The following is a 24,778-nucleotide window of genomic DNA, read 5'->3' as shown; positions in this document are numbered from 1 at the left end:
CGACTGAATCGTAGCATGGAAACCCCCTTTGGAATATGCGGTGCCTACTGATTCGCAGGTAGAGATTTGAGATCTTCATCAAACTAATCGACTTGTCTCTCCCATAACCTCAGGAACTTAGCGCCGTGATGCTCACGACGAAGGCTTCAACTACCTATTTTACAGAAGCTATGGAAATATAGACGAATGAAAGGTATTGACCGAAAGAGCTTTTAGACAAATGGCAAGGGCTAGGGGATTTCTCAGAACAAGCCTATGAATCCAGTGGCAGTGCCACAACATATTGCCGGCATCCAATGTGGAATCTGACATTGAGGTAGTCTGTATCGAGAGCCTGCTTGATGTTTCAAAGACCATCAGGCAACCGAACATGACAGTGAGATAAGCCCAATGTCGTCTGGACGAACCATGGGGCAATGTTTGCAGTTTGCCAACTGTGAAGCGCCTCGGCGCCGAGACATGGGATGACTTTGGATGACAGCCGGCAGAGGCCGAGACGCCTAATCCGTGCGCAAATGTCAAATGTCAAGCAAACACAAACAGGGCGGGACGAGCCGATCTTCAACGGTGAAAGGCAAACTCGAGAGTTTAGAACAGATGAAATTCAGGGCATCCTGCAGACGTGAACGAGCGTTTTATTGAGGCTGGTATCGTCTGTGATGAGAGAAGAAGTTGTCGTCTTGGCCAGCACCAGATAAAGACAGGGGCATCGCGAGTAGCAGTTCCCCTACAGCAGCTTCCCGCCCCCAATTCATGCACCTGGCCAGTGCTGTGTATCTCCCGCAAGTCAGTGGAGGGGTGCCCCCCCCCCCCCCCATCTTCTCCAACAGAAAGTGGAAGTCGCAGGTCTGGCCTGCTGGAGCACATCTCGTCCCCATAAGGCACCCCCGGACACATGCTTGCCCTTGCCGATTGCGTTGCGACGATGTGGGAAGCGAGGAAATCGAGTGAGATAGAGATAGCAAATGTGGGTTCTCTCACACAACATCAACGTGGGATGTGACATTCAAAGAGGACAGCCCGAGTGCGAGAAGAGTCCTGAAGAGAGAGAGCTAAAGGATTCGGGGGCTGGGTCGTGGCGACCTTTCCGCTCATTCGCCCAACCTAGTACGGCCTTTGCCCGTTCGAGAAGCAAGACAGAGAGGAGTCGTTCGTCTTGTCGCCGCTGCTGCCACCGTTGGATGGCATTGGCGTCGGGGTCGGGCAACATCCTTGTCGCCAGATAGAGAACCCTTCCCGACCATCCTCGAGACGCCAATGCGGCCATCGGTCTACGCTGCTTCGGTGCCGCAGCATGATAAGCATCCCGTCTCTTTTACACGGGCGAATCACCCAACCCCTTTCGTTGAGGTGGTCAGCTTTCCGCCGCGCCGTCTCCGTTCCCTAGTTATCGAAAATCATTTCAACACCCATCGAAACTCTGCGGCGACCTGCCAAGATTCACCAGACGACTGAACTGACACGCGACACCCGAAACCTACGAGCCTCTCGAATCGCGACCAGAATCCCCAAACTTCCTTCGGCGATAGGCATGAGGTCCTTCACGGAGCTGTCCGACGCCTGAAGTCCGTTGGCCAGAAAACCCAAACCGATCGATCCCAAACGACGATCTCGCGATCAACCGAGTCCACACGACCGACCCGTCCCCTCGAGCGACCGACGATCACCCCAGACCCCGCGACGGGAGCGGTGTGAACCACAAAAGCCGCCTTCCACTCTTTCCCCCCCGAAAACAAAACCCACCCTCCGTCCACCGGGATGGCGCCGTACCACGAGGAGGTCGAACTCAGTACGCTCAAAATAAAAGAAGACTCCCTGACCCTCGGGAGCAGCTACAGCATGCGCCGCGAGCCGGTATACGACCCGAGCCCCGCGCCGGGCGTCTTCAGCCGCATGCTGGAGAGCTTCAAGCGCGATCCGGAGGGTGCGCGCAAGGACTCAGTCGTTGACGACGTGGAATCCGGTAGCACCAGCGACCGTGTACACAATGGCGTCCACTACTACGATATCCGCCGCGCGAACTTGCAAACCTCCAATTCGTTGCTGGTGAGGAGGCTGAAGGGGAGGCACCTGCAGATGATTGCCATCGGCGGTTCCATCGGCACGGGCCTATTCGTGGCATCCGGCACTGCACTTGAGGTCGGCGGTCCGGCCTCATTATTGATTGCGTTCTCGCTGGTTGGCGCCATGTTATATTGCACCTGTCAGGCTCTGGGAGAGTTGGCTGTTGCTTTCCCCGTAGCCGGCTCCTTCTCGGCCTACTCGACACGATTTTTGGATCCGTCATGGGGTTTCGCCATGGGTTGGAAGTGAGTCTTCTGATATGCTACAATCTCCAACCTCGGCAAGTACTGACAATGCTTAGCTACGCCTTACAATGGCTGATTGTACTACCTCTCGAAATCATAGCTGCCTCCATCACGATAACATATTGGGACGGGAAATATGTGAAAGCCATCTTCGTCACCGTCTTTCTGGTCGGGATCGTGGCCATAAACCTCTTTGGTGTAAAAGGATACGGTGAAGCTGAGTTCTTATTCTCCATCATCAAAGTCATAGCCGTGATAGGCTTCATGTAAGCAGTCCCCACCACCAACATGCATTGCCGAGTCTAACAAATCGCAAGTCTACTGGGTATCGTCCTCAACTGTGGAGGAACTCCGGATTCGGGTTACATTGGCGGCAGGTACTGGCACAAACCGGGGGCCTTCCACAACGGCTTCAAAGGCCTCTGCAGCGTCTTCGTGACGGCAGCCTTCGCTTTTGCTGGCACCGAGCTCGTCGGTCTCGCCGCGGCGGAAACCGCCAACCCGCGCAAATCCCTCCCAACCGCAATCAAGCAGGTCTTCTGGCGCATTACCCTCTTCTACATCGTCGCCCTTGCCCTTATCGGCCTGCTGGTGCCGTACGACGAAAAACGCTTGCTGGGCGCCACGTCCACGGCTGACGCGAAAACCTCCCCCTTCGTCATCGCTATCGAGAACGCACAGATTGACATCCTACCCTCCGTCATGAACGCAGTCATCCTCATCGCCGTCCTCTCCGTCGGCAACTCTGCCGTCTTCGGTTCCTCCCGCACCCTCGCCGCCCTCGCGGACCAGCAACAAGCACCCCGCTTCCTCTCCTACGTCGACCGCAAAGGCCGGCCTCTAACAGCCATCGGCGTCGCCTCCGCCGTCGGCCTCCTCGCCTACCTCGCCGACCTCGAGGCCCAGGACGAGGTCCTCGACTGGCTCCTCGCCATCTCGGGCCTCTCCTCCGTCTTCACCTGGGCCTCCATCTGCCTCTGCCACATCCGCTTCCGCCACGCCTGGGCACGGAAAGGCCACGGCCTGCACGAGCTCGCCTTCCGCTCCCAGGTCGGCATCGTCGGCTCCTGGTGCGGCCTCATCATGAACGTCCTCGTCCTCATCGCCCAATTCTGGGTCGGCGCCTTCCCTGTCGGCTGGGAGAACCAGCAGGCCAACTGGGTCGCCCGCAACTTCTTCCTCCGCTACGCCGCCTTCCCCATCGTCCTTGTCTTCTACCTCGTCCACAAGCTCTACTTCCGCACCACCTTCATCCAGACGGACGACATGGACCTTGTTACCGGCCGCCGCGACTTCAACCTTGGCATCCTCGTCGCCCAGGAACAAGAGGAGAAGAGGACCTGGCCGAGGTGGAAGCGCATGTACAAGTTTCTGTGCTAGTCGTTCGGGAACCGGTAGATACCTATTTCTTTATTTCCTCTTTTCATGTAATGAAATCGTAAGCGACGGATAGCGAGGCGTTTGGGATGCCACGGGGAATTTTCCGGGATACCTATCTTGACATATAAAGGCTATATATGGTACATGTACGAATCAGCTCAGGGCAGACAGACAGACACCTTTGGTGGAAATCTGGCTTTGGTGCACTGTTAATCAAAGATTCACTTGAACATCGTCTCCCTTGAAGGCCCCCTTGAAGGCTCGGCGCCCATGTTGGAGTTTGCCGCCCATAAACCGCGGAGAGGTCGGAGCTGGTGCAGCGCTCTGCAGGCCACGGCAGAAATGATACTGGACGCACTGGCGTCTGTAATACTCGAAGATCGAGAATGAGCGGCGAGGATGAAGACCAGTGGAAGTGAAGGCGGCTCGTTTCATCAGATCCATCCGCATCTCAATCCGACAGTTTGAGCTATGCTCAAGCTTGGCTACTCATGCTGTGATGGGCTTATGGAACTCTCGAGTGTCTCCCGACCTATTTACCGGAGCCAAATAAGTGAACCGACTGGCCTCCATTTTTATATCAGTACCTTACCTCGTCCGTCGTCTTGACGCTACTACCCACGCAAGCCTAAAGCGCAGCCGAGTTCAAGCCCAATATTGCAAAGCCCTTTCTCACCAATCACTCAGAACCTCGCAAAACGCATACGTTATTTGAATAGAAATAGGTGGTCTGTTGGATATCATGGGCTTTTACAACTTTACACAGTACAATAACAGGGGAGCCTATTCTTCTCCCCTCACTCCACACCGCCCCCCCTGATCCAACACAACTTTCTCCCCCTTCCACCGTGTAGGGCGTAATACAGCATTCTCACATCCAGGTATTGCCCAGCCAGACTTTTCACCAGAGAGCCGGTGAAGAGTCGAGCCGCTCTGGAGTAAACAAGACAAGGTCTGGTAATATTGCAGCAGTAAACGCTTCCGTGAATCATCGGAAGCATGCAAGACATGGAGTCATAACAAAACAATCAAAAAGGGGCGGCCCTGAGGTCTCGCGCGTGTCGTCTGTGCGGGTCGATCTAAGGACATGTCTTTAAAAGTCCCAGAAGCTCTGCTGAGCCGCCGACATACCGGGCTTCTTGGGCGGGATGGCCTTGGGCGTGTCCTCCTCGTCGTCGTCGCCGCCGTAAAGCCAGTTGCGGTTGGCGCCCTTGCGACCACCCATGCCGTCTCCAGCAATGTTGATACCACGGCTATCGCCCTCCTGTTCGGCCGGGGCCTTTCTGGCTCCCATGCCGTTTCCAGCAATGTGAATACCGCCCTTCTTGGTAGCTGCTTGAGGCTCAGGGATGTTCTCCTTTTGAGATGCAGGAGACTTGTCGTAGGCTTCCCAGTTGGAGTTCATCATGTTCACTGCCTTCTTGCGAGAGTCGCTCACAGTGGGTCGTTGCTGCTGACCGGTTTGGCTGGGGGAGTCGTCAGACATGGCGAAATGAGGGTCAAAGTCCTTGTGGCGATGGTTCAGGTTTGTAATGTTCCCCAGAGCGCGGTCAGCGTCAGGGGGAAGGGGCTTGCCATCCTCGCTGTACAAGTTGTTCTCGTAGAGGTGCAGGCCAGTGTTGTGCGCGGAACCCTTGGGACGACCAGCGGGCCGAGGCTGACCGTCCGGGCCGTCATCCTGGAACTCAAAGTGCGGCTCGGCGTCGCGGCGGGGCTTCTGCTGGACTGGACGGGCGATCGGGGTCTCCTTCACAGAGTCGTTGGTCACGTCGGTATCCCAGTGGCGCACATCCTGAGTGCGCAGCGTCTTGCCAGGCTTGACCTTCTGAGGAGTGACAAAGTCTTCGAAACCCCAGCTGCTGTCGTGCTTGCTAGCCTTGGGGCGGCCCTCGGCAGGCTTGGGTGTGTCTTGCGGGTCCGAGCCGTCGGCGAAGTCGAAGTGCTGGTACTTTTTGGGGTTGGGACGGTAGAACTTCTCGGGCGACTGCTCGGGGCTGTCGGGCACGTCGGCATGTTCATCAGCATCGAACAGGCGACTGGGCTGGAAGTTCTTTCCAGCGCCGATCTTGGGAGCGACGCGGTCGCGTCCTGCGCTGGGGGAGCTGGGCTCGTCATCTGCACCCGCGTTGCCCAGAATATCGGTGAAAGACCGCTGCTGAGGTCGGGTACCCGCATAAGGTGACACGACAGACCGGGCCGGGCTTTCTTCAGCCTGTTGCTCTCTGGGGGCAAACAGGGAGAGGGATGCGTGGGGGTCGCGCAGCGCGTTGCTCGAGTTGCCGCGGGATCTGTTGATCAGTTCGTTCGTGTCGGGAGCTTCTGAGACCTTGCCGGTAGCCTTCAAACCCTTGGTGATCATCTTGATCTGGTCCTGGCTGTCACGGATGGGCCAGTTGCGACCAGACTTTCCGATGATGTCGAGCTGCTTGAGGAGGGAGCCCTGGTCCCAGCTTTGGCGGATCTGCGCGATCCTGCCCTCGCTGTCGAAGTTCACAACGTGCATCTGCAGGAGTCACAGGTCAGCTAGATGGCGCAGTGAAGAAGAAAGCTGCTAGCGCAGGGCAGAACGAACAATTGGGAGGAAAACGGTGCGGTCGGCCAAGAAGTTGTCGTCCAGGCCGGGCAGGTAGGTGCCGCCGCTGGTAACAAACTCCAGAGAGGTCTCGATCTCAGCGGCGATAGCATCGCGGCCCTCGACGACGTCCAAAATCTCTTCCTTCTTCTTCTTCACCTGGTTGCGCAGGGTGTTGAAGTGCTTGATGATGTCGGTAGGGCCATTGAAAGAAGTGGTGGTGGTGATGTACAGAAGGGTGGCGTTGGGCGCGAGCAGAGACGAGTTGGGAGCAGCCAGGAACTGCTTGTACGTGGCAGACATGTTTGCCGGCGTTGGCGGGTTGGAACTGTAGAATGCGATGCGATGCGATTCGAGAGAGGCGGTTCGTTTGTTTACTTGATGGTTGTGGAGTCTGACAGCTACCGATGTGCACAGCTTGAGGGGCCCAAGCAGTTACAGAAGAAAGCAGAGCAGTCCAGAGGGAGGAGACACATGAACGAGTCGGCGGCGGCTCTTCTGTGTTGTAGAAGTGAGAAAGAAGAAAAAACAACAGATGGATGGAGAATGTGTGGGTGGCTCTCGGCCAAAACAAGCAGTGCAGACCAGATGAGTTGTTCTGGAAGGGGGAGAGGGAAAATGAAGGGATGGGCCTGCGACAAGGGAGGTGACGAGGGAAGGGGAAAGCGCGACGCCTTACACGTCTTTTTGGAGGAGGGGCCCGTTTCTGGTCGTGGATGGATGGATCTGGCAGTCGCGGTACCGGGTACGAGTGATAGCCGACATTTTGCCTCCTTTCACGATCTTTTCAAAAGTACATTTTACCTCCAGCCCTGGCGGCCGAGCACCTCCAAAGTCAGCGCGGGTCTGTCATTGGGCGTTCGTTCCTCCAGGCAGGTCTTCCTAGACCCAGGCGACTTAATTTCCGGCGTAGCATAATACAAATATTTCATGCTCTCTAACCATGCTCTTGGATGTCTTTCCTTAGCAAAGGCCTCTACTATTACAATAGAGTTTCCCAGCGATCTCGGTTTCCATTGCATCCCGCCGCCTAAGAACGCCAAACATGACTCTGTACAGCCAGCGTGAACGACGTCAAGGTTCCAACGTGTTCGGGACCCGAAAAAGGCTCGACTTGTCACGTCACAGAGGCTATGGAACGGTTTGCGTCCAGCATCGATACCCCGTGATTACGGAGACCTAGACGAACCTGGGGGCGAAGAGATCCGTGATGCGGTGAAACAACCTCCAGATACGCGAAGATACCCACCAACAGAACTGTCACTGATGAGTCTTGCGCGTCTTATCCCAACCGCCGCCCAGTGCCCAACACTTGTGAGGCGCATTGTCCCGCTTGAGTTTTGGTGGCAAAAGCATCTCGGTAGTCTGACCAACAATACACGTTGACTGACAACTGAGTGGCACATGGTCGGCTGGGATGCCGTAAAGCTTCTCCGAATGGCAGCTCTCGATCAACAGGTCGTGTCTGTTGCGTCGCCGTCAACAAACGAAGCAAGATAAAGGGGTTGCCGTGGTATGCCGGAGACGTTGATCTCAGCCAATAACAACAAGTCGCTGATCCAAAGTAAATACACGTCAATATGGACCAATATGCACAAAATGCACCAGAACCACAGTCAAAATGCAGGTCATGCAAAGCGCGTCCTCCCCGCCGCCTTTTAGCATCTCGCTAACAATTTGACAGCTTGTGGTTGGACACGTTTCAACCCGGTCCCCTGTTTCATCCATGCTGCGCTGCCTTTTGCGGTTAGTCCTGCCGTCTCCAGTGTCCCCAGCGGTATCCAGTTAGTGCAACTCTCACACATGATCATCAATTAAGGTAATTTGCTGCTGAACAGACAGCTCTCAATGGCGGCGACCAGTGTTCCATTGCTGAGGTTTGCAAGGAACTTACTGTGGTAAGTGAACGGTGCATAGCAAAGATTTGGGTTCAATAATAACACATTTAAAGACTAGCATCGGAGCTTTGACGAAGAACCTTTCTCATTGCGTCATACCTCATTCGTGTGGTCACACTGACTAATTACTAAACTAGAATACATGCCATACCTGGCCGGATCTCTGCATATCCAGTGCTTAACCGTTGACGATAGTACCACCGTTGCAGTGAATGGTCTGGCCGCTGATGCATGAACTGTCGGTGGATGCGAGGAACACCACACAGGTCGCAATCTCAGAGGGTTGGGCTGGACGACCCATTGGGGCGGTGAACTGCTTCTGAGCCTCTTCGTTCATCGTTGCGGGGATGAGCGGCGTCCAGACAGGACCAGGGGCAATGGCGTTCACGCGAATACCCTTGTCAACAAATTGGTTGCTCAGACCGCGGGTGAAGGAGATGATGGCACCCTTTGTAGATGTGTAGTCGAGCAGGTCTGGGCGGCCGATGTAGGCGTTGATGCTTGCGTTGTTGATGATGGTCGATCCCTTCTTCATGTGAGGAAGAGCGTACTTGGACAAGTAGAAGAAGGGGTGGATGTTGGTGTTGAATGTGTGAATCCATTGCTCCCTACGGTTGAATTAGTTTATGGCAACGACCAGGTACCCAAGTTAGATGTAACCTACTCAGAGAGGTCTTTGATGTTCTCCTTCATCATCTGGTACGCCGCGTTGTTGAACAGGATGTCGATGCCACCCATCTTCTCAAGGGCAGTGTCAACAACCTTCTGGCAATTGCCACGGTCGGTCAGATCAGTTGGCAGGAGATAGCATTTCCGGCCGTAAGCTTCGACACGCTTCTTGGTCTCTTGCGCATCATCCTCTTCCTCCTTGAGATAGGCAATGAGCGAGTCGGCACCCTCCATGGCGAAGAGAATGGCAGAAGCACGGCCAATGCCGGAGTCACCTCCGGTAATTACGGCCTTCTTGCCTTCAAGCTTTCCGGCAGCTTGGTACAGCTTAGAACCACCATCGCCGGTCGGGATTCGGTCAAACTGAGGTGTGGGGTTGGGCATGTTTCCCTCCTTTCCCGGGAAGCTTTGGTCCGTCACTGGGACCGAGTGGCCTGTTGAAAAATCAGCATGTTTTCGAATGGTGAGATCCATCTTAGGCTTACCCTCTTGGAATTGAGACTTGTCCGTCATTTTTGTAGATTTCTTTTGTTGAGTTCTAGAGTGGTATCGAGGGCAGATGGGAAGAATTTATCGGAGTCGGAGGAGAGAACAGGCGCTGGATGAAGTATTTAAAGAAATGTCGTCGCCCAAGGCGAATTTCAGATAGGGAAACTGCAGTCTGCATGTCGTCGAGCCGACCCAGGGAAGGTATGGGCGGGCGGGTTATCCACATACCTCATCAACGACGTCATTGTGACTGCAATTGCAGCAGCATTACACAGTCTAGGCCCAGGAGAGCCTCACTTCATCCGTCATGAACACGCAAAATTACCGAGTGGATGTGAAGCGTAAAATACAATCAACACGGCTTCACAAAAATTTCTCTTTCATTCCCAACTGCTAACAGCAGGGTCAAAACCAGCGTGCCTTCTGTCTACCTAGATATCGCATTCTTAATTGCACTCTCTAAATGCTTCTGTAACCAAGATGAAGACTCTCATCCACGCATAGAATTTGCGGAGAGAAACTTCCGTCTGCTTGAGACTTATGAAATGGTCCCGCTATGGCAAAGTCGACGTAATGATTTCGATCGATCGGAAAGCCGGAGGGTTCGGCCAGATGGGTCTGTGCGTCCCGATCAGCAGGACGGCCCCGCCCCCGCAATTCGGGCGGACTGCACCGTGCCGTCTTCGGAGCCGCCGTGAGGCACCCGTAGGACGACGCTTCGACCCGGAAGACCGTGTAGGACCCCATCACCGACCGTCAAAGGCCCATGATGCTCCGCATTGCCTTATTCTCCTTTACTTTGCTATGCCCCTCATGTCTTCCAGTCAGCCACCTGCGCCCTCAAGCGAGCCCAGGCCCACGTCGTCAACGTCATAATCTGACCACAAGCTTGAGATATTTTCTTTTTCCTCCCCGGCTCGACCTCGGGACCAAAAAAGTCTCAAATTTCGGTGGTTCCCACAAAGCGAACGCCAATGCTTCAATGCGCAGCGCAGCGACATGTGCAGTCGCAGACGACGACAGGCTTTAGGCGTCAAGAGCTCCGTTCACTCGGAATTGTCTGGGACACGCATTTGATTCTTCGACCCCGTCTAGCTTTTTGGGCACGACATAGATCTGTTCCACACGTGTTTCCAAGCATAAGGTAGACTGTGCCCAACGAAGTCCGAACGTGGCTGGCAAGCCGCAAGCCGCTCCCGCGAGACATTTCCAAAGCACCCGAGCTGATGAAGAACAGAAAAAGGATCGAATCAGCAGCGACGCAGAATTGCCAGTGCTGCGGACACTGGTGAGGGGCTCCAAACCACAATTGATTTTCAGAAGTGATTGATCATTTTTAAGCGATTCTCGTGTCTCACTCCAGACGCATAATCACGGCGAGAGCGTCAAGAGGCCTCTAAAAGAAAAGAACGAACTGCGGGTATCTGAGAAAAATCTTTCAATCCGCGGTCTGCGAGATGTAAGGAAGGAATGCAGTTCATCCCACAACACACAACGCATAATGCAGTCGGGGAACAGGGAAAGTGAGAAGCGCCAGATCCGCTTCATGAGCTGTCACCTCAACACGATCCGATCTCGAAACTGCCCTGGGCGTCTTGCATCTTGAAGCAAAGCATGATGCAATGTAGGCCGGCTCACCTCGAAGCCGTTGCCCAGCAGTATTTCGGCCGGTACTCATGCACCAAGCTCTTGTCAATGTAACCCGTCAAAGTTGGCAGGCAAACATAACCCGCCCCGGATGACACCACGGCAGCCGTCCGGGATCCAAAAGATCTGCTCCAGCACTTTGTGCCTTACATGCCATCCGCGTCGTGGCTGGTGCCCTCTCACGTCGTGGACTCCTGACGATTGGCGAGATGGCCCCCGGCCCCTGCCTCCGGAGCTCCCCCGGGCCTGTGTCATCCTGGTCCCCGCAGCGTCGCTGCTGGACCTCCACCGCAACTTCCTCCCCACCTGGCTCCAATAACTTTCTTTTTCTTGTCAATCTCGACCTCTCGCAGCCCGAGAAGCACCCGTCAGATATTACGAGTAGACGGGCAAAGTCCAATCCTTTCCGCTCAGGGTCCTCGAACCTCCCCATAGTCCACTTCTTTGCATTTGACAGATCACTCAAGCCCTTTCGCCGGCTTGGCCTGGGCCGTTTTCCCCGTTACGCCCACTTCCAGTCTGCATATCCGAAGTTACGACAACGACGGCCGTTGGATGATCATTCTGACATGCTCCAGAGGCTCATGAAAACCCCTGATTCCGACGCAAAAGGCCGTTGTGATTGGCTGGCGACTCGAAGCCGCTACGGCCGATATGCCAAAGGCGATGTTGCCATCGGCTGCTACCCACCCATTGAACCTGTCCATCTTGCCTTGGGTCAGTATGCAAGTCACTTTACCTTACGTGCCTTACAATCGTACGACTGGGACAACCTGCCGGTGCTGCCTTAGGTAGCACCCTGGGAGATAGCAGGATTCGGCGGATCGCATAGGGTAGTATGATGTCTTCCATCAGAGTCATCCGTAATCTATTTCATGCTAATTTCGAATGCAGCTGAGGAAGAAGACTCGCCGTCGTTCCTCGAAAGCCCGAGAGCGCGGAAAACCCTCCCAACAAGCCACCGCGGAGTCTGTCCTCCAAGTGTGCTCAAGCTGCAACGACGAGAATCGATATGGCTGACGCTGGAATCGGGATCACGCAACAGCATATGTCACAAACGAGAACTGAGTGATCGCACCTTGCATTTTCCTGCACCCATAGTCAAGATCCCAGGCCGCTACTCCATCTTTTCTTTTCGAATAAGATCCATATGGCCAAAGCGTGCTGAGGAATCACCATGTCGTTCGAGGACCACGGGCCTCCCGCCACCATGATGCTTACGATATGTGCGATATCCAAGACATACTCGGCAGTGCGCAACATTCTACGTTTGCAGGGGGTGACACATAATCCCTCGGCAATCGCTGGTGAGAAACACGGTCGTGGCCAGGCTTCCTACGTCGCAGGCTTCAGACCCCAGACCCAAGACAAGAGCCAACATGCGAGATATATCGCCTTATTTTACCAAGGACCGAGCTACCAGACGTGTCATATTCGGGGGAGTGACTTTGGAAAAGTCTGAATGTGAAGGAGGGATCTCAGCCTCGCGGAGTTCTCGAGCACGCCACGACGGTTCGTTTGTACAGAAGTTGGCAGGTGTTCTTTCACGTTCTCTTCCAAGCACTAAGGCGATGGAAATTCTTGAAGTCCAGAGTACTGATGTTCCTACCTCTGTAGACGGTTCTCACCTAGTTATCAATACTTGCCCTACCGAAATCTTTTCATCTGAAGTTTCGTTCGTGTTGTTAGATTGACCCGTCAGCCGAACTCCATCTGGCCCCGTGGAGGTTTCTTTTCTCCAACTGTGGGTTCTCGTCTCCTTCGGAACGCATACAACTTGCAGGCAAGCCAGTCGGAATCGTGGGAAGACCAGACTCGGTGGCGGGTATGTCATTTGGCAGTGCCCTTCTTACATGTTCCAATACACGGCCCTGGTTCGGATGACCCTGATTCTCTCGACGAGCCACTCACATCGCGGTATGCCAAAATGCCTGCTCACACCCTGCCCGTCATGCAGCGGCAGATGCAAGTTGCAGTCTCTCCCCGCCAACCCGCAGAAGTATCCCGTACCTGAACAACGACCTCCATGCGGCCATGGAGCCCTCCCATAAACGCCGTGCTTTCTTTTCCATTTCTTTTTTCCAGGGACTCCACTGCCGGAGGAGTTCATTCCTGACAGATCCGGGTTCGCGCCTGACAGGAGGAGTCTGGACTATAAGGCTCTTCTCGCTCCTCCAACATGGGCACCCTACGTGGGCGGTCTTGGGTGATCTCCTCAGATATCGCGATAGCAATCCAGCGCCATGGAAAACCACTACATCTTTGCACGGGTCAGTCACGAGGACATCCATTCTCGGGGAATGGAGCTGTTCGCAGTCCAGCTGGCGTTCCTGATCGCGGCCGGCTTCTTCGTTCTCGCAAGAGCATACGTCAAAGTGTGCATAGTCAAGAGCGTAGCCGCCGACGACTGGCTCATCTTTGGCGCGATGGTGAGTTCGCCGTGTCCATCAACTCAGTCCTCCTCCGCTTTCAGACTGACGCGATCCCTCGCAGCTCATGTACACCGTCTACGGCGGCGTCGCCCTTCACGGAGTCACCCAAGGCGCCACCGGCAAACACATCTCGGAGCTCACCCGCGAACAAGCCGCCACCTCCCTCAGGGCCTGGTACATCTGCGAGGTGCTCTACTCCCCGATCACGCTGGCCATCAGGACGTCCATCTGCCTCCTCCTGCTCCGCCTCGCCCTCAACAAGATCCACCGATGGGTCATCTACGTCAACCTCGCCGTCGTCTTTGGCATCTCCGTCGCCTTCTTCTTCATCATGATGTTCCAGTGCATGCCGCCGTCGTACTTCTGGAGACAACTGTACGGGGACGAGGGGAGGTGCATCAACTACAATATCGTCCCGGACGCGACCATCGCCCACAGCATCATCTCGGCGCTGTCTGACTGGTGCATTGGGTTATTACCGATAGCCTTGTTGTGGAACGTCAACCTCAACCGCCGGACCAAGGCGTTGGTCGCCGTGCTTCTCAGCATGGGCATGGTGTAAGTGGAAACCCGTGTCCCCTGGGGCTGATGTTGTTTGCTAACGAGGATCTGCAGCGCCGGCGTAGCTCTCATGATTCGCATTCCCTACGTCAGACGCCTTGCCATCTCGGCGGACTTTCTGTACGAGACAATGTAAGACTGCTTACCATCACCGCTGTGCCACCGACATACTGACAACATATCAACAGAGACGTCGCCATCTGGAGCGTCATGGAACCAGCGTTAGGAATCATCGCCGCCTCCGTGACCAGCATGAGGCCCCTCTTCCAGGGCTGGGGCTTCGGCTGGAGCACCAACAGCAAAAACTCCCGTCCATCAGGCCCGGCATGGATCGACTCGAACGGAAACCCGGGTGCCAAAGAGCCCCCCACGCCGAGGGCGACCAAGGGGGGCATCGTCTCGGACAAGAGCACCTCCACCGGCCGCACGTACGACGACATCGAGAGGGCGCTCTCGTCCGAGGGTTCCGACATCGAGCTGAACAAGACCGTCCGCGAGGACAGGGGCAGCGACGAGCACGACTACCCCGAGTCGAGGCCGTCGTCGGACCTCGGGCAGAGGAGCCACAGCCACGTACGCGAGGGACAGGCGTCGCCGAGGCCTGTCATCAACGTCCGCACGACCATCGACATCACGTCGCATTCTATAGATCACATCCTCCCGCCGACGATTTGCGTGTCTGACAACAGCAGCGACGATGATGAGAGGACTGGGAAGAGGGATATGCCGTCTGAGAGGCTGGGACCGCACACCAGAATGGAGAGATAGAAAGGTGTTTCCTTTTCCTACTAACTACAACATAAGCAAACCATGAACATAGAGAGGAACTGGATTTTGGAGCGTACAATAGCGACGCAGGCGAACATGTATATGATAAAGATACCCCTCGCCGGGTAATTTGACCCAGGCCCGTTGTCCAGTTTAATGATTGATGGCGAGACGCACGAAGGAAGAATCGATTCGAGGAAAACGCTTAGATACGCCTGTCTTCTATGAGGCAGTTTGTGACTCGCAGAGTTTCGTGGGTGTCCGTGATCAGATGCGAACGAGACATCTCGGTATCTCGGCGGTGTAACGATAGCTACTGGGGCATGATCAGTGTCACAAGAAAGATGCGAACGGGTGTCAAAACATGACGTGTTTGTGTTTTTGTTTGATTGTGTTAGTCTTGCGCCGTGCTCTCTCGGCACAGAATCTTTCGGGCGACGAGCGAATTCAGGGGTATAACTCTGAATACACAGAACCACGAGTCTAAATGCACGCATCAACACCAACGGGCACGACTCTAGACCCTCTTCCCTTGCTTTAGCAAATCGCCAACTTTGGGCGGCAGCACCAGCGCGGTCCTGTCGTTCCGTCTGTAAAAGTCCACAACCGCCAACGCTGTTTTCTCCGGTAGGTCTTCGTGGATGAAATGGCCTGCCTCGGGGAATACTTGAAGTGCGTATTTTCCTGGAAAATAATGTCAGCTCGATGCCTCGATCAGCAGAAAGCTGCAATGAAGACCGGCTCACCTTGCATCTGACCAATGGTCAGCTCCGTGTCCAGCCTGTCCGTCCCCGCTAGGAGAAGCAGTTTCCCTCCCCTGGCCTCGAGGAACTTCTTGCTTAGCCCGACAAACCAGCCCTCCCAGAACGGTTGTGTGGCTGAAAGATCTGTCCTCCATCGCCACGGCCGCGTGGGATCCGTTTGGTCATCAAACACCAGCAGAGCCGGTACTGACGTCCGGGCTGAGACCGAATTGCGGACGGTCCGCGAGCGGATGTGCCAATCGATACCGGCCTGCAGGCTTGCGAAACCACTCGGCCGCGTTGAAAGGTACGTCAGCATGCTCTGCAACGCATCCATGGCCGAGCCCTCCACCACATCAAGCACCCCATAGCCCAGCAGCGAATTGCCCAACTTGGCCGACTTGGCGAGGTCAGTCACGACAGCACCGCCGAGAGAGTGGCCAATGAGCACGATCGGAGGCAGCTCCCGCCAGCCCATCTGGGCTTTAGTCAACTGGATGACGCTGAAAAGATCGGCCGTCAAGATGTCGAGTTTGAGGTCCAGCTCGGTGCCGTCCGTGATGGAGGTGGAGCCGTGGCCCCGCGCATCGGGCGATAGGATGCCGGCCGAAGGAAGGCGCTTCCGGATTTCGGACGACAGGGCGGCGAAGGAGAGTCCCGAGGAACCGGCGCCGTGGTGCATGACAAACAAGGGACCTTTGTCGACGGGGGAATTGAGGTACGCGTGATACGTGACGGAACCGTCACCGTCGCCTCCGGGCTTCAGAAAGAGCTCGCGCTCGAAGTAGGTGGTCCAGGGAATCTGTTCCAGCGTGCGGCCCCGCGGCACACTAGAAGCTGAATCAGCGCCCTGAATATTGTGTATCTCCCGTCCACTTCGACGCCCTCCTCGGGTCACTCGCGCGAAGATGATGAGATTTCCTTACCCTTGAGGTCGAGCGAACAGGTTCTGGCTGGGCGACGGGATGACGGTGCCTGTCGAGGAAGCGGACGAGGCCGATGAGGCCGAAGACGAATCCCCATCGTCGGGTTGCTCAGGCAGTTCGGGGACCTGGTCGAGATCTGGCTCCTCGTCGAGATCGTTGAGAGGCTCCGGCAGTGGGTGCATCGGGTCGAGTTTCCTCTTGGCCCAGGCCTTTTGCAACTCACTCATTTTCGGGGGGTGATTTTCTTCCGAACTGCCAAGGAATGCTTAGTCCATGCGGGTTGGCGGAAGCGGGTGCAGTAGAGATGCAGATGAGCAGCTCGTTTGTGTGTAACTTGGCTTGCGAATTGGGAGGAGCTTGCAGGTCTGGCGAGAGGAGCAGCTGGTACTGCGAGGAGACGACGTTCAATGCCGGGACTGAGTAAGCCAGTGATGGGGAGTGGCCGAACAAAATGGCAGAGCCAGATCGATGTCCGCAGGAGTGCTGGTGACGATGGGCTGGGTTGACGATGTGAGACCAAGTTTGGGGCACCGTTTGGTGTGGATGACGTTCAGTGGGGTGATGAGGGGCAGAGCTTCTGTTAGCACTGTGCATCTATACACGATAACCATACCGAGTAGCCGTGCGGATCTGTCTTCGCGGATCGCGATGATATACTGTGCACTCAGGCCCTGGAAAGAGCAAGCCCCTGGCTGGAAACCCGCTGCTTCCATTCTTGGGCCAGTGACAATTCATCACGGCTCTTGAGATGAACTCCAGTGACATCCTGAATTTTCGCCATGAACTCGCGAACTCATCCAACTCACACTGAACAGCGATCCGATGCATTGATATTGATACCAAACCTGGTCGGTTCGAACGTGTCCCCTGAATAAGCAGCAGGCTTCACCTAAAGTACTGCAGTGAATGAGCTGACGTGAATGTTGAATTTTGTAGGTCATCCATCATCGTTGCAGCTTTTCGAACGAGTGAGTTCCTTGGCATCTGAATTGAGCCAACGGCGCCACTGTGGCATCATTCACGGCGCGCAGAATGAAGTGACTGATAAACTAACAAAATGCGCTCTCTTCACCGACTGTTTCTGAAAGAGTGTTTCAATCTGGCGAGTTACGAAGAGGGTAGGTCAGGTCAGCTTAAGCGAGTTGGGTAGGTCAGGTCAAGTCGGCAAACAGAACACAGGGCCGCCCTTGAACAACTTGCGCGGAAATATTCGCTTGGGCAACAAACGAGATGAGCTCCATCGAGGCGCGCAATCCGCAATCTGAGCAACGATGCCGCAGAAGACATCCGACTAGGTTAGGGAATAGGAGGTCGGATGAGTTTGGCGAGGACAAGCGGAGGGTAGGTCAGGTCAACTCAAGCGAAGGAGGGTACGTCAGGTCAACTCTCGGAAATTGATGGGTTTGTGGGCTGAACTTGAGATTCGAAGTGCTGATTGGATGGCGCGTAGCTGACCTGAGGTAGTTGGGTACGTCAGGTCAGTTCAAAGGTAGGTCAGGTCAACTCGAAGGTAGGTCAGGTCAGCTCAAACAGTACCTTAGGTAGGTCAGATCAGCTTGGAGGGTAGGTCAGGTCAACTCAAGGAATAATCCACAGCCAAGAGAAGCAATGCAGAACCCGCCTCTGGCCGAATTTTCAATCAGAAACAGATGCTCGTCAAGAGAATCCCGAGTAATCTGATTGACCACGACCCTTTTGGGAGTTTTCACGCGTGTCGCATGTCGCGTCTCCAAATGAGTCCCTACACAAATCGAAGCCCGCATCGTCGAGAGAAAGCGCCGGTGCGCGTCCTACCGACTTGGTGAGGCCACGCTGATGAATTGACGCGAGGCTGCCCTGACGACTCATGATCCAACGGTCACTGAGTAAAGCGAGGATGTTGCTTCTTCGAAACAAGGTGTGCGATTGCTGGAGCTGGCCTATCTGACACAAGGCGTGTTATGAGAGTGGTAGGTCAGGTCAACTTTCGCGGGAGGGTAGGTCAGGTCAGCTACTCAGGTGAATAGGTAGGTCAGGTCAACTCAAACACTCATGTCGGTCTACTGAGCACAGACAAGGTAGGTCAGGTCAGCTCATAGATGAGTTCCAAGGGGTACGTCAGGTCAGCTCAACTCAAGTGGGTAGGTAGGTCAGGTCAACTCAAACACTCACCTCAGTCTATTGAGCACGGATCAGGTAGGTCAGGTCAGCTCAACTTTAGCAGGAGGGTAGGTCAGCTCAGCTCAACTCGAGTGGATAGGTAGGTCAGGTCAGCTCAAGCGAGAATCAGAACAAGCGAGCGAGTTGAAGGCTTCAAGCACAGCAAATGAACACTGATGCGAAAGAACGCGCCGCTCGTTCCTGGAAGGATGCTGCGCTGCCTCGCGAGACAAATGACCTGGCGATATGTGCGCACGAGACGGAACATGAAAGTTGTCGGGTAACACAGTTGAGCTCATCTACCTACCATCGATCGATCATTTCAGTGCTGTTGAGTAGAAGATAACCGGACCATTGATGTGGGTCGAGTAGGTAGGTCAGGTCAACTGAGGGTAGGTCAGGTCAGCTCAGATACATTGGGGTAGGTCAGGTCAACTCAAATGGCACGTCAGGTTAGCTCAAGAGGTCAACTGCTCAATTCGATAGGCCAGTCTCATCTAGATCCCTCTATGCCGCTTGTTACATGTTTTTCTCTCCGTCTACCATGCCCGTACACAAACCTAAGCCTATTGCCCTACACCGAATGTCGTTTGTTAATTACCCTCGCGGTTACACTGAATTCTTGGGTCAGCTACTGAAAATCGAAATCGGCAGGATTCATACGCATTTGACTGTGCAAGACTATTGCCCGATTCATGTCAGTTGATGTTATTCAACGTTTTTTGAACTCTCACTTACAGTACAAACACCATTGGCGTTACAGTTCGAACAGCTTCCCGGCTGGCAAGCTTGGCCCTAGTGTACCTGTGTCAGCAAGAGAATGAGTGACCTGAGCGCGGCGTGGGGTCCCTACACTGCTGCAGAATGGGGCACTCTGAAAGCCAAAGTCGCACGCACGAGGTGTCTTCTGAGATTAGCCTCAAATCTTCTTGATTTCGCGTCTCTCGATATAAAAATGGTCTTCTTACATCCGCAACGTTGCATGCTCCGCTCTTGCAAGTTTCGACGGTCCGACAGCTTTGCGCCATTGCATACGGAGCTACAGTCAGAGTAAAAAAGAACAGAGTAGGCCGCATTGTGAGTGATGCTTTGCTGCACATGAGTTGGCAACCGGACTTGGCCCGCGGATGGTCGTCGGGGGACTGCTGCAGTCTCTTTATATGTGCCATCGCGCAGGCATTCCTTATAATATCGAATTACGAATCCTTATCCTTGGCGATGTCATTACGTCGTGAAGCCTTGAGACGTGATCAGCAAGAAGCTGGATATGCGCCGTCAAGCCGTTGCCAAACTCATCAAAGGGGGAAATCCCGTGCCTGAACACCGTCCCCGACTTCAATGTGGTATCCGAGTCCGACAGTTTCCTGTAACCTGAGATACCCTTCACACATTTTTTTTTCTCGGTTTCGGTCTTTTCTATGCTCCATGCTTTCCAACTTAGTCAGTACCTATGGGCTGAAAGGGAGCGATATCGCCAAACCCGAGAAGGATTCCCATGGGTGAGGGAGGGTTTCAAAGGCTGTCGGGCGGCCAGGCCACGTTAGACCTGGTCTCTCGTTGGACTTCGTTGATCGCTTGACCTGTCATTGATATACATGTGCCATAAAAAGAAGACCATACAGGTATTCATAGAACAGGTCAGCTCAGCTTCATATCCAGAGCATAGGTCAGGTCAACTTGACAGCACAGGTCAGGTCAGTTGTGTGTCCACAGCATGGGATAGGTGAATTTAGTATCCATGGCACACCTCAGGTCAGCTCAACTTGATAGCACAGGTCGGGTCAACTTGGTATCCATAGCACAGGTCAGCTCAACTTTGATAGCACAGGTCGGGTCAACTCAATACCACAGGTCAGCTCAGCTCACCTACCTCCTCCACCAACCCACACAAACAACCACATCCCAACTCAAACCCAAACGCCCGCCTCAAATCTCATAGAGCACCACTTCCCTCCAGGCCCAGACTCGAATTTCAAATTCCATCAATCTACAACCGAAGTCCTCCTCAGAAAACCAGCAACGGAACTAAGCCAAAAGCCCAATAACCACCTAATCCAAACCACAATCCTCAAGCTCAACTCACTCTCATCACAGACCCGCAGCACCCATCAGCTCAACCCAAACTTCTAAGCAACAGTCATGTGAGCAAGGGGCTGGAAGCACACCTCAGCTCATCTCACCTCTCATCTCAATTCCACACAAACAAACCGCCGGGACGCTCAGACCAAAAGGCCTCACAGGGCCAGAACGAACACCCAAGAAAAAGCAAACAAAATCCAAAAAGTCTAGACCTTTCCTCCATCTCCATACAAACGATGATCTTTACCCCCCAAAGGACGCGTCAACGTGGGCCAGGCCACGCGCGAAAGGCAAGTCATCATGATAGACATGACTAGCCACCGCCGAAGAAAAAGCCAAGACCACGCACCCTTGAGGCCCCCCCTTCGACGATCTCTTCAAAGTTTCGATGTACCTCCATGTATCCGTACACATACGATACCTTCACTGACGTATAGAGCTATCAATTGATTAATTTTTCGTTTATTGTGTATATACAGTACTCTTGAATGTTATGGCCAAAGGAACAAAAGACGTCCACGGCGTGGGATGAGAAGAAATAATAAAGAGGTATCTACCGAATTCGCTACCATGCACCTATTCTTACTGTTTTGATATAGAAAAACCCCTAAGAAAACAAGAAACCTTTGCGGTCGAATAATTAAAAAATGTCTGTTCATTTGATGAGGCTGACACTTTTTTCTACGTAGAGAGCGTGGACTGCTTGCTGCGGTTGCTTTCTCCCTCCTTGAAAAGACAGAAGGAAAAAAAGACACAACAAGGCCGTCAACATCATTGGACCATGTGCAGAGGTATGTGTTTGGGAATGGAGAAGAAATGAGAGACTAGTCAAGGAAAGTTTGAATATAAATAAAAAATAAGGAAAATAGAGATATAAAGCTTGGCTCTTTATGGAACCTTTGGTATCGGATCCCATCTGGTCATACATATTCCACACTTTTGGGGGTTATTGGTTTTTATGTTCATAGTTCATTCAGGCCACGCGCCTGGCTTGGTGGCGTTTCCCTTCCCTTAGTTCATCACGTTTAGTGATACACTCCCCGGTAACCACCACCGCCGCCGTATCCACCGTTGTCGTAGCCGCCTACGTTGGGCAACGTGGGCTTCCTGTCGGCGATGGGCGCCGCGCCGAGGACGAGGTTGTCTCTGCTCTCGTTGGGGTTGATGTACGGCGTGTTGGGCGCCAAAGGGTGGTAAGGGCCGTTGCCGGCAGCACCGAGGTACGGTTCGGGAGACTCGGAGCGGACGCCCTTCTTCTCGGGGACGCTGCTCATGGAGAAGGTGGTGCCGTGCTCGGGGTCCTTACGGTCCATCAGGAGGGAGTTGCGGGCGTCGAGGGGCGTGAGGGTGTCCATGTCACGCTGCATCTTCTCTGTAATGGGGTCAGTGATCATGTCTTTCAGATTGTGGACGTGCTTGAACTTACCCATCTCCTTTCTGCGCTTGCGGTGGGGGTTCTCCTTGATGCAGGCGTTGACGGCGTTCCAGATGATGAGGATGGCCAGGACACCAGTCAGAGCTGACTGGACGGCGATGAGGACGACACCGGTGACTGTCTGGGTGGTCTGGGCGATGCCGAACTCCTCGACGAAGACGAGAATGCAAGCAACGGAGAGGACGCGGACAACCTGGATAGCGATGTTGATGACGTTTCCGGACTTGCGCTCGAAGGGACGGCTCCACAGGAGGAGAATGAGCATGAGACCCTCGACGATGAGTTGAGCAGAGGTCTGGGCCATGCCGTGGCCGTCGCCAGCGGCGAGAATGGTACCCTTGGCGAACATGTAGATGATGACGGGGACGAAGATCCACCAGTAGCTCTTCTTGTAGGATTCGTAGAAGAGGGAGTACTTCATCCAGTTGCTCTTGTCGTTGTACAGACCGGCGACGTCACCCTCGGCATTCTTCAGCTTGCGAGCGGTGCTCCAGATCTTGTAAGAGAAGAAGGCGAGAATGGCGGTAAAGATACCCAGACTGACACCGGCAAGTGCCTTCGCAGCCCATGAATCTCCGTTGGTGAACTGGAAGATGCAGTACAAGACCCAGATACCGTAGAGCAGGAGAATGAGCTGAGTAATGGCACGAGCGATGGAGCCCCAGTAGTGCTCACGGAAACCAGCCAGACCCTTGGGGAAGCTGCCGAAGAGAGCCCAGAACTCGAGGATGACCTTGACGAGGAGAATACCGACAATGATAGCAGCAATGACAATGGCGACGATGAGGAGGACGGTCATGAAGGTGTTGGACTTGGGGACACTGAGGGTGTTGACGAAAGCAGTGATACCCTGAACCTTCTGCTTGATGGTGCTGACGGGGTCGTCGCCGCCAGAATCGCCGCTGGTGGTTCCGTTGACGCTCGTCTCGATCTCTCTGGCGAGGAGAGCAAAAGCATCCATGGCACGCTTGACCTTGAGAGAAGTGCTGTTGCCGTCGATGGTCGAGCCGTCGCTGAGAACAAGGGTGCTGTTCTTGAGAATCTGGACGCTGTCCTTGGTGAGGTCACCGCCAGTCATTCCACGGAAGTTGTCGATCGCGACCTGCATGTCAGTCCAGGGGATGATACCGGTGGAGAAACCGAAGTTCTTGGTGAAGCTGCGGTAGACGGGAGGGTAGTTGACGGAAAGCATGCCGTTCATGGCCATGCCCTGGAACCAACCGGCGACCTCAGTGAAACTGGGGCTCATGGTACCGGCGCCGCCGTGGCCGCCGCTGAGAGCCGCGCTGCCTCCGGCGAAGGCACCGCTGACAGCGGAAACACCACCGGCGACGAGAGCGAGGCCAGCAACACCGGCGGCGATGTACGAGACAGCAGCGACGCTGGCCGTCTTGCCGTTGGTGACCTGTGACTGAATGCAGGCGACCTCTGTTGAGGTGTCGAGGGTCTTGAGTTGAAGCTTGGCCATGGCGGCAATATCGGGAACGGCGAAGGCGATGGCAGGGACCATGCTGGCGTACTCATCGGGGATCTTCTGGGTGCCGCGGGCGGCGAAGGATCCGGCGGGAACTGTGGGATGTCAGTATAACGGGTTCAAGTCTTGGCAGTCTGGCAACTGGTCACATACCAGGGCAAAGCTGCTCGACGTAAGTGCCGGCGTCGCACGGGTTGAAGCTGTTGGAGTAAATGGCGGTTCCGTAGGCGCTTACGTCCAATACAGCGGTGACGTTCTGGCTTTTGGCGCTCGTTCCTGCTACGTCAAAAGTGACGGTCTTGTCGTCGTTGTTGTACTGAATATCGATCTTCTGTACGGTAATGGCGGAATCGTTGCCGCAGGTTGTGAAGCTGCTGGTCTTGAGGATGGAGTCGGCGACGGTGCTGGTGGCGAAGGTAGCGGCCAAAGCCAACAGCCTCCTCGGGCCCCAACTCGATGCGGTTCGCGTCATTGTGAAGGTTGAAAATGTGATTCGGGTTGTAAAAAAATTCGTGGTTCGTCGTCGTTTCTGTTCGGGAATCGATGATGGTTCCCAAGCCGCTGATGGGTATATCCAGGTCTATGCTTTCTGAGCCTTTACGAGCTTCTTTCTTTCCAAGTACTCCCAACAAAAATCTTTGCCGTCCCTTTCCCAAGCTAACAAAATTTGATACGCTTTGATACAGAGTTGTGTGAGAGAGATGCCGTGTTCGTCGGGTGGCGAAATCAGGTGTTTCTTTGGTGAAGCGAGTGATTGCTATCGAGTCGTCGTCGTCGCGTCGAGGGTATATGGGCGAGTCGTGAGACCAAAGGAAACAAACTGTAGAGTACTAGAGAAGGTAGATCGGAAAGAAGGTTGTAAGAGGCAAACGGGAAGCAAGCACAGCTCTACAGAATCGGACGGAGAGAGTGAGGAAGAAAAGGCGGCCGAGGATCAACCTGGAAAGAAGGGAAGTATGGGCGGGCAGCGAGGTGCCTTTGCAGAGCCCGAATCGTGACGATGGGGTGAGCCTTCGAGAGGCCTCTGTGATGTCGAGAGTCTTGAGTCGACGAGAGAAGGTCGAGAACCTATGGTGACGGGTTGTGGTGTTTAGATGTTTAGGTATGTTACGAGTGAGTGAGTGTGTGTGTGAGAGAGAGATAGCCTGGAATAGACAGCCAGAGAGAGAGAGACAGTGGCTGGGCGTAAAAGAGGCTAAAGTCCACGGGCGGGTATATGAAACGAGCGGAAGGTGACGATGCTGAGAAGCTACGCCG

General features: G+C 54.4%; 6 protein-coding genes across 6 annotated transcripts; 2 read left to right on the top strand and 4 right to left on the bottom strand.

The window, feature by feature from the left end:
* Window positions 1-1,758: 1,758 nt before the first annotated feature.
* CkaCkLH20_03257 (amino acid permease) lies at window positions 1,759-3,689 on the top strand (the record flags this gene model as incomplete). The annotated part of the gene is made up of 3 exons (XM_038885976.1): window positions 1,759-2,309; window positions 2,366-2,575; window positions 2,627-3,689. The coding sequence occupies 3 exons, from the start codon at window positions 1,759-1,761 to the stop codon at window positions 3,687-3,689; spliced, it is 1,824 nt and encodes a 607-aa protein (XP_038748485.1).
* Window positions 3,690-4,782: 1,093 nt separating this feature from the next.
* CkaCkLH20_03256 (uncharacterized protein) lies at window positions 4,783-6,564 on the bottom strand (the record flags this gene model as incomplete). Its single annotated transcript, XM_038885975.1, has 2 exons — window positions 4,783-6,192; window positions 6,262-6,564. The coding sequence occupies 2 exons, from the start codon at window positions 6,562-6,564 to the stop codon at window positions 4,783-4,785; spliced, it is 1,713 nt and encodes a 570-aa protein (XP_038748484.1).
* Window positions 6,565-8,337: 1,773 nt separating this feature from the next.
* Window positions 8,338-9,341, bottom strand: CkaCkLH20_03255 (short-chain dehydrogenase reductase family; the record flags this gene model as incomplete). Its single annotated transcript, XM_038885974.1, has 3 exons — window positions 8,338-8,767; window positions 8,824-9,262; window positions 9,314-9,341. 3 exons carry the CDS (start codon window positions 9,339-9,341, stop codon window positions 8,338-8,340), a joined length of 897 nt encoding a protein of 298 aa, XP_038748483.1.
* Window positions 9,342-13,207: 3,866 nt separating this feature from the next.
* CkaCkLH20_03254 (uncharacterized protein) lies at window positions 13,208-14,725 on the top strand (the record flags this gene model as incomplete). Its single annotated transcript, XM_038885973.1, has 4 exons — window positions 13,208-13,393; window positions 13,458-13,954; window positions 14,012-14,089; window positions 14,146-14,725. The coding sequence occupies 4 exons, from the start codon at window positions 13,208-13,210 to the stop codon at window positions 14,723-14,725; spliced, it is 1,341 nt and encodes a 446-aa protein (XP_038748482.1).
* A 517-nt stretch (window positions 14,726-15,242) lies between these two features.
* Window positions 15,243-16,621, bottom strand: CkaCkLH20_03253 (protein phosphatase methylesterase 1; the record flags this gene model as incomplete). Its single annotated transcript, XM_038885972.1, has 3 exons — window positions 15,243-15,409; window positions 15,472-16,298; window positions 16,395-16,621. 3 exons carry the CDS (start codon window positions 16,619-16,621, stop codon window positions 15,243-15,245), a joined length of 1,221 nt encoding a protein of 406 aa, XP_038748481.1.
* Window positions 16,622-21,637: 5,016 nt separating this feature from the next.
* On the bottom strand, window positions 21,638-23,993 carry CkaCkLH20_03252 (transient receptor potential ion channel; the record flags this gene model as incomplete). Its single annotated transcript, XM_038885971.1, has 3 exons — window positions 21,638-21,984; window positions 22,039-23,616; window positions 23,675-23,993. 3 exons carry the CDS (start codon window positions 23,991-23,993, stop codon window positions 21,638-21,640), a joined length of 2,244 nt encoding a protein of 747 aa, XP_038748480.1.
* Between the last annotated feature and the right edge of the window lie 785 nt (window positions 23,994-24,778).

Source organism: Colletotrichum karsti (assembly GCF_011947395.1).
Source record: "Colletotrichum karsti strain CkLH20 chromosome Unknown Scaffold8, whole genome shotgun sequence".
Classification (NCBI taxonomy): domain Eukaryota; kingdom Fungi; phylum Ascomycota; class Sordariomycetes; order Glomerellales; family Glomerellaceae; genus Colletotrichum; species Colletotrichum karsti.
This window is presented reverse-complemented; position numbering and strand designations above follow the sequence as displayed.